Source organism: Mytilus galloprovincialis, chromosome 6 (genome assembly GCF_965363235.1).
Source record: "Mytilus galloprovincialis chromosome 6, xbMytGall1.hap1.1, whole genome shotgun sequence".
Classification (NCBI taxonomy): Eukaryota; Metazoa; Mollusca; class Bivalvia; order Mytilida; family Mytilidae; genus Mytilus; species Mytilus galloprovincialis.
Genome location: NC_134843.1, coordinates 68,375,614 through 68,384,792, shown reverse-complemented (window position 1 = coordinate 68,384,792; position 9,179 = coordinate 68,375,614). Strand labels below are relative to the sequence as shown.

The 9,179-nt window shown below is 31.8% G+C and overlaps 1 protein-coding gene across 2 annotated transcripts; it reads right to left on the bottom strand.

Moving 5' to 3' along the window:
- Positions 1-1,150: 1,150 nt before the first annotated feature.
- On the bottom strand, positions 1,151-8,368 carry LOC143078283 (uncharacterized). Of its 2 annotated transcripts, XM_076253186.1 has the most exons (5): positions 8,133-8,368; positions 6,786-7,229; positions 4,542-4,985; positions 2,545-2,988; positions 1,151-1,285 (listed from the first exon to the last, which is right to left on the bottom strand). In XM_076253186.1, exons 1-5 carry the CDS (start codon positions 8,365-8,367, stop codon positions 1,269-1,271), a joined length of 1,584 nt encoding a protein of 527 aa, XP_076109301.1. In that variant the 5' UTR covers position 8,368; the 3' UTR covers positions 1,151-1,268. The 2 variants fall into 2 exon arrangements, with proteins under 2 accessions (XP_076109301.1, XP_076109302.1); XM_076253187.1 differs by lacking the exon at positions 2,545-2,988.
- Between the last annotated feature and the right edge of the window lie 811 nt (positions 8,369-9,179).

Below are 9,179 nucleotides of genomic sequence, written 5' to 3'. Positions count from 1 at the left end.
TGCCTTAAATGCGTGTATCCGCTTCATTTGTACTTTGGTGTATAATGTCTAATTTGCTGTTATACCATAGAATCTTATTTTTATATTGAAGTTACTATATCGAAAGGAAAATATGTAGTATTCTGATACAAGTTGAAGATACAAAATCTGTATTGGTATATATAAGACAGCCTTGATTATTTTTGTAAATTTTGTCTCGAATACGAATTTTCAGATAAGAAGATGGATAAATAGGTATATCTGAATGAATAAAATACTATAGAAGTGTTATGAAGTACTATGCGTATTCATTCCCATACAGTACCAGTGGAAAAACACCGTATCCAAAGTTACTAATTTTTGGTATATGCATACCTGCATATAAGACACTCATCCTTTTCTTGCTAGTACCAACATACTTGTGATTGAGTGTTTTTCAAAGGAAATTAACACAAACTCTTGAAGAGATTTGTTTGTAAAGTGAATGAATCTCAATACACATGTTACGTATATCAGTAATGACAAAAAGGTTTTTTTTATTGAAATAACACACTAGACTAGTTCCAGTGGAATTTTAATATAAGTAGGTTCTGATTAATAAGATAGCTTTTAAACTTGGTAATATAAAATATCAGAAAATTTACTAAACATTGAACATTACAGCTCTTGATTGACAACATGTGGACCTATGTAATAACATGAACATACTATTTTCGCTAAAAGAAGAGAAAAGTGTGACAAAACCATGACTCGTCACTTTCTAGCTGCTGACCGAACATGAAGTCTTGTACTTGTAGAGAAATGTGCTACTGACGAAACATTGTAAGTACATTCAGCATGATGAAAGTTCAAAGTAACGATAAACAGGAAGTGACCGTCAGGCGGACCCAAATAGACCTCACACTTTTATACGTTTTGTACATTGTACTTCCTAACAGTCAAACTAATTACTTAACATAGAAGTAAAAGTAGAAAACAGGCATCCGACGGATCATAAAATTCCCTCGCTTTACAAATAGTCACTGCCAAGCTGCTCAAATTAATTGAAGTAATTCTATGCTGTAGTAGGTGAGACAATTGTGAAGGAAATGTTTGTCGGACAAACAAACGAACAAATCGACAAAAGGATATGAAATATATCGGAGGTAGACAAAACAACATGAATATACACTGTTGCAGAAGAATTTTATTTGAACAAATTTGTACATCTGATTATCTTCAATACAGAATGATCCTTAAATTAAAATTCTTGAACAGTAGTTGTCATTGTCGTGTCATACCGGTTCTTCTTATTCTGAATCAGAAGCTACAAAAAAAATAAATAAACACATGTAGAATCAGGGTAAATGAACCATAAAGATGTCGTGCAGTTTCGATCTAAACTATTTTTACAACCGTGAGAATAAACTGTAATCGAAGTGTTCTATGATAGAACTGTCCAATATACCTGTTTAAATGTGTCCTTGGATATAACTATCAGCATCACATCTAGGTATAACAATTTTAAAGAAACTTGATCTTGATTTTTAACAAAAGCAGTTAATCGGATTTTCCGTGCGAAGTCTTAATATTGAATAATAAAGATGATAGATGTTCAGTTCTGGTATTTCACCGTGGACAAATATAAATGTCGAGGAGCATTTATATCACAGGTTAACATTCGTAATAACCTTTTGTCTAATATGGCTGTTTTTATATAGTCACTTTAATAAATTTGCTGTTTAAAAAACTTTGAAATTTACGAAATACTAAGGATTTTCTTACCCAAGGAGAAGATTACTTTATTCGTAATTGGCACAACTTTTAGGAATTTTGGGTCCTCAATGCTCGACAACTTTGTACTTGTTTGGCCTTTTAACTCTTTTGATATGAGCGTCACTGATGAGTCTTAATTAGACGAAACGCGCGTCTGGCGTATTAGATTATAATCTTGGTACCTTTGATAACTATGTTACACCACAAATTTTACTCCAGGTAAAGGCGAACCTGTTTACCTGGAAAAGTTTTAAGTCATGGCAGGAACTAGATAAAATTTCACATACATTTTATATTTCAGAAAATTACAAGTTTTTCTGCATTTTGCTGTTCATTTATTTTAAAATACAACACTTCAGGATTTTATTACAATGAATGAGTGTAGTATGTTAACTTGTCTAATATCGTTTTTTTGTTAATGCAGATGGGACTAGAGAAAAATGACACAAAATATACCTCTGGAATAACCGTAGAACACAGAAATTTGTACAATTAAAAGTATTATATTTATTATAAATAGTTTTGATACCAGTTTAGAAACTATTAATCTCATTTCAACCTGCGTGGTAAACTATACTTAAACTTAATTTTGATAAATATCAGAACACAATATTTAACTTTACCGTCAATGGTATATATCTTTATAACAAATATTTTCACTTCGTTATTTCATATAATGTTTGATAAATTTTATCCATTTGATGAAATTACTGACCGACCATAGGTCGAATGAAAATGAATACTGAAAGAATGAATGTCGCTACATCTTTATGCACAAAAAAAAAAGAAAAGGACGATATATATAGGTACCTTGACATGGGAATGACCATATTCCAGTTGAACCCCATCCCGTACTAATTCCAATATTTCTGATTGTGTATGGGTTTGTGGTATCAGTCCATTCCATAAGTTTCTTTCCCGATTCGTCTTCTACTCTAATACGTGCATTGCTCCATTTAATGGTAAATGTTCTAAACTCATTTGAATTGAGCACTCGTCCACGATACACTGCCAATTGACCACCCTGTTTCCTGTCACGGATGACCGACTGTTTGTTACCCCAACTACCCAATACTATCTCATAAAGAGGATCGTTTGGAGTATTTGAAGACATCAAAGCAACGTGTGCATCGTTGTTGGCTTTTACTTTAAACCTAATACTTTGTCGAACTGGATTTCCCATAGCAATGCCATTGTCTGTCAGGGGTATGTATTTATAAAGGTTCGGGGTTTTTATTATTGGTCCCTGGCAATCTGTAAATATAAAATGACAATAAAACGTTATTAAAATAGGAGTTGTTGATCGTATGAGAAGTTTTGAATTTATTGAATAATTTTGTATGTATCAATATTCCCTAAGAATTCGTTCATGAATTTTATAAATATTTGAAACCTTCTTCAAATAAATGATTAGAAATAACCTATTATTGGAATTTCTTATGATGACACTATCATAATTCGTTTAAATAAGTATTGCTGTTATTTTCCGGTTTTATTGACTTTTTGTAGTTTTCTTTTCGTCATGTTGTCCGGATGTCTCTTCTCCTCCTCCTCGGTGCTTAATTGTACCAAGTTTGTAACGTTCATTTTGATTGGATAACGTCACTTTTTTTACATAGCATCAATTGATAATTGATGCTATGGGACATACTCGCAAGTGCAGACGGCATATGACAGATTTTAATTACATGTTTTAACGTTGTTTTCTGTAAATACCCGTTTACTTAATTTGCGACCATCAAATCCCCAATTAATGCCGTCGGAGCTTAAAATACAATATAATTATCTCCTAAATATAAGATCAATGTCAGAAAAATATTAACTTTTTTGCATGAGGCTGAGAAACTGAGGAAGGGTGGGGTTTTGCCGAGCCTTTCCGAAGTTTTGTGCCGAATACAAAAAAACAAATATATTTTTATGGCATTGACTTATTATTGGTTTTATACTGCAACTTAAATTAATAAATTGACCATGTTGACAATTATACAATTGTAACACAAATTTTAAATTTATTTTCATCCCTTAATGAACCCCTGATTGTTGAAACAATGCCCCATGATGAAATTGACATTGTACAAATTAAAGCTGTGTCATTATAAGAAATAAAGCAACTATTTGCAATATAAAACGTATTATGTAAAATACAAAACAATTTTTAAAAAAAAATGATACAATAAAAACAATTTCAAAAGTTTCCAGCTTAATTTAGAAAGTTACTCTACAAAACATTAATATTAACTTTTCCAAACAGTGTTTTTTATGTTTTGTTGATTTATTTTTATCTTCAATATAACAAAATGTATCATGCTGCTCTGTTTTTCTTCTGTTGCGTCCGGCATATGCTCGAAAGATTTCATATCGGATGTACTACAATTGACGTCCGTAGACTTTTCACTTCTACGTGAGTACCACTAAAGGCTCAATACAATAAACTGTTATTTTTCTCCATTGTTCAAGCATATGAAAAATGATCAGAACATGTCATTTTTCGTATCAGATATATTATTAGCCCTCGTGCCTTCGGCTCTTAGCCTAATATTGAACCTTGGGCTGATAATACATCTGATATGAAAATGCCATGTAATAATCTGCTTTTATCGTCAATTTAATTGTACAGTACAATAGTTTTATTCGATTTAAATTTATTATAGTGCTTTGATTTCCGTTTTACGAAGAAGAAAAATAATGACTGACTTACAGACTTACGACAATGAATACATACACAACGAATACATACACAACGAAAACATACACAATGACAATGGCACAATTTTTCTCTATCTTAAATATAAAATAAAAGTATGTACCTTGACATGGGAATGACCATATTCCAGTCGAACCCCATCCCGTACTAATTCCAATATTTCTGATTGTGTATGGGTTTGTGGTATCAGTCCATTCTATGAGTTTCTTTCCCGATTCGTCTTCTACTCTAATACGTGCATTGCTCCATTTAATGGTAAATGTTCTAAACTCATTTGAATTGAGCACTCTTCCACGATACACTGCCAATTGACCACCCTGTTTCCTGTCACGGATGACCGACTGTTTGTTACCCCAACCACCCAATACTATCTCATAAAGAGGATCGTTTGGATTATTTGAAGACATCAAAGCAACGTGTGCATCGTTGTTGGCTTTTACTTTAAACCTAATACTTTGTCGAACTGGATTTCCCATATCAATGCCATTGTCTGTCAGGGGTATGTATTTATAAAGGTTCGGGGTCTTTATTATAGGTTCCTGACAATCTGTAAATATAGAATGACAATATAAATTTATCAAAGTAGGAGTTCTGGATAGCATGCGTAGTTTTGAATTAGCAGAACTAGAAATTATTAAATATATTTGCATAATTTAATATATACAGTGACAAAACAGGTTAATAATTATTTTCTGTAAAAACGTACCAAACGAAATTTCATCAGCATGACAAACAATGTTATAACTCCATGTATAGAAATATCATAACTATTTTTTACTTTATCATATACTTAGAGTAAATAACATATAATTTTTACAGTATGATGCTAGCATTAAATTTATGTGAATTTCATATGTTTCCAAAATGGTGTTAAGCGGTATAATACGAAAAATTTATCACATGCTTCAACTTTTATCACATGGCTTAACGTATTGTTAACAATTCGCATGGCATTCCGCCGATACTCGGCAAATTCCGGAAATACACCTGAATGGTACGTTTTCAGTGTAAAATATTACAACTAAAGAAGGGTGCAAAACAATTATTACGATACAATAAAATGAACATTCTAATGCAACAACGTTTGTAACGTTCATTTTGATTGGATAACGTCACTTTTTTACATGGCATCAATTGAGAATTGATGCTATGGGACGTACGCGCAAGCGCAGACGCCATATGACAGATTTTAATAACATGTTTTAACGTTGTTTTCTGTCAGTTTCATTAGAATGGAGATAACAATATTGCATTTAAAGCTCCGACGGCATCAGTTTGGGATTTGATGGTCGCAAATACCCGTTTACTTAATTTGCAACCATCAAATCCCCAATTGATGCCGTCGGAGCTTAAAATACAATACAGTTATCTCCTAAATATAAGATCAATGTCAGACATTTTTTTACTTTTTTGTATGAGGCTGAGAAACTGAGGAAGGGTGAGGTTTTACCGAACCATTCCGAAGTTTTGTGCAAAACACAAATATATTGTTATTGCATTGACTTATTATTGGTTTTATACTGCAACTTAAATTAATACATTGACAATTATCCAAATTGTAACACAAATTTTAAATTTATTTTTATCCCTTAATGAACCCCTAATTGTGGAAACAATGCCCCATGATGAAATTGACATTGTACAAATTAAAGCTGTGTAATTATATTTAGGAAATAAAGCAACTATTTGCAATATAAAACATATTATGTAAAATACAAAACAATTTAAAAAAAAATGATACAAAAAACAATTTCAAAAGTTTCCAGCTTAATTTAGAAAGTTACTCTACAAAACATTAATATTAACTTTTCCAAACAGTGTTCTTTATGTTTTGTTGATTTTTTTTATCTTCAATATAAAAAAAATGTACCATGCTGCTCTGTTTTTCTTCTGTTGCGTGCAGCATATGCTCGAAAGATTTCATATCGGATGTAATACAATTGACGTCCGTAGACTTTTCACTTCTACGTGAGTACCACTAAAGGCTAAATACATTAAACTGTCATTTTTCTCCATTGTTGAAGCATATGAAAAATGATCAGAACATGTCATTGTTCGTATCAGATATATTATTAGCCCTCGTGCCTTCGGCTCTTAGCCTAATATTGAACCTTGGGCTGATATGAAAATGCCATGTAATACTCTGATTTTATCGCCAATTCAATTGTACAGTACAATAGTTTTATTCGATTTAAATTTATTATAGTGCTTTGATTTCCGTTTTACGAAGAAGAAAAATAATGACTGACTTACAGATATACGACAACGAATACATACACAACGAAAACATACACAATGACAATGGCACAATTTTTCTCTATCTTAAATATAAAACAAAAGTATGTACCTTGACATGGGAATGACCATATTCCAGTCGAACCCCATCCCGTACTAATTCCAATATTTCTGATTGTGTATGGGTTTGTGGTATCAGTCCATTCCATGAGTTTCTTTCCCGATTCGTCTTCTACTCTAATACGTGCATTGCTCCATTTAATGGTAAATGTTCTAAACTCATGTGAATTTAGCACTCGTCCACGATACACTGCCAATTGACCACCCTGTTTCCTGTCACGGATGACAGACTGTGTGTTACCCCAACCACCCAATACTATCTCATAAAGAGGATCGTTTGGATTATTTGAAGACATCAAAGCAACGTGTGCATCGTTGTTGGCTTTTACTTTAAACCTAATACTTTGTCGAACTGGATTTCCCATAGCAATGCCATTGTCTGTCAGGGGTATGTATTTATAAAGGTTCGGGGTTTTTATTATTGGTTCCTGGCAATCTGTAAATATAAAATGACAATAAAACGTTATTAAAATAGGAGTTGTTGATCGTATGAGAAGTTTTGAATTTATTGAATAATTTTGTATATACCAATATTCCCTAAGAATTCGTTCATGAATTTTATAAATATTCGAAACCTTCTTTAAATAAATGATTAGAAATAACCTATTATTGGAATTCCTTATGATGACACTATCATAATTCGTTTATATAAGTATTGCTGTTATTTTCCGGTTTTATTGACTTTTTGTAGTTTTCTTTTCGTCATGTTGTCCGGATGTCTCTTCTCCTCCTCCTCGATGCTTAATTGTACCAAGTTTTAACTATTTTACAAGCTTTGCAGTGAGTGCTTTGTTGTATTATACTTTAAGTAAAATGTGGTTTATTTTAATTTTTTCAGTATGGGAAAATAATGTGTTATTCATCTCCTTTCAGCATATACTTATAAGTATAGTATTGTAAACCCGTCGTAGACATGGTTTACCCATGAATAATTCCTATAAACTCAAATTTGCTTAACCAACCTCCGAAAACATGAAAAGGACATTATGATTGATAGAAGATTAATTTCAAAATTTTGTGGTGGCGTTATTCCAAAAATATCGTTTGATATTTTTGGTAATTTAAGATTTGTCATTTAACAGTTACACGCCTGTAACGGTCAGATTTATAAAAGGTAATATTCTACATGCCACAGTTTTTAAAATACACTGTTTATGGTATTTGTGAAACTATACTCGCTTTGGAGTATAAACAAATAAAATTATGTTTTGAAACTATACTCGCTTTGGAGTATAAACAAATAAAATTATGTTTTTGTCTTTACAAAATTATGGAACTTTTAACAGTCGTCAAAATGACAAACTTTTGCATATCCCTAGTATAAACGAAACATTCTCACCTTTAGAATCATCTGTAGGTATTGAAAGCATATCTTTATCAAGTTGTTTCACTTTGGCGTGTATGGTGTTGATTTGACCTTTAAGTGTGCTGACAGTGTTAGACAAATAGCTTTCTAAGCTTTTTAATGCAGTCCTTGTTTTCTCAAAATCTTTCTTAGAGATGTTGGTAGGACAATGTAAACCTAGCACAGCACCGAACAGACCGAGCAGAGAGATCAGCAATAGTATACTCATTATGCCCTGGAATATTATAAATCAGTAAAAAGCACATGAAACATGTAAAAAGACTGTCTTTACTCTTTTGTTTTCTAGAAATTTCAAAAATACGACATTCTTAAGGTAGAAATTAAGTGTCCCAGTGCTCACAAAGCATTGTTTTAATACATTATATACAAAAGGACATATAAAATTCACAAAATTATGGACAGGACGGATGGACGGAAAAATTAACCATGCAAGAATTATAATACATTAACTTAAAAACTGGCTAAACAATAGGACAGGGCAACATTGTTAAGAACATCAAGATTTATTTATTTTCCCAAAATTATCAGACTAAAACAATACAGTAGTAATATTTTTGAAATAACGATTTCCATCATTTTTTGGCCATTTTATTAAATAAACAATAGATAAGAAGACAAAGATTTTCTGAAACAATGAAGAGCGGTATATGCTGAACATTACAATATTTTGAAATATTAAATAAAAAAGAGAATCTACGAAAAAATCAATGAAAATGCGTAAATTTCCATAGATTATTGGACAGGAAACATAGAGCGCAAACGTCGACAACGAAGATTTTGTAAAAGGCTTTGTGAAGGCATTTCACAAGTCTTATTTGAATATATAGTTTGTCGACGCCTGCGCTCTATGTTTCCTGGTCCTAAATTTGGTTGAAATCCTGCTGATTTTGTAAAATTTCACAAAAGTCTCTTATCTTGACCTTTTTTGGATGTAAAAATCAACGTGTTTGAATTAAACTTTGACAAAAATAGGTCTATTTAACTTTCTCACATGCCTTTAAGTAAACTTAAAGCAATTTT

Excerpts from the sequence above, each read along its gene's own strand:
- LOC143078283 (XM_076253186.1), bottom strand. The coding sequence starts at position 8,367 with ATGAGTATACTATTGCTGATCTCTCTGCTCGGTCTGTTCGGTGCTGTG. Across the intron at positions 4,986-6,785 it reads ATGGTCATTCCCATGTCAAG|ATTGTCAGGAACCTATAATA; the intron begins GTACATACTTTT and ends CTATATTTACAG. Across the intron at positions 2,989-4,541 it reads ATGGTCATTCCCATGTCAAG|ATTGCCAGGGACCAATAATA; the intron begins GTACATACTTTT and ends TTATATTTACAG.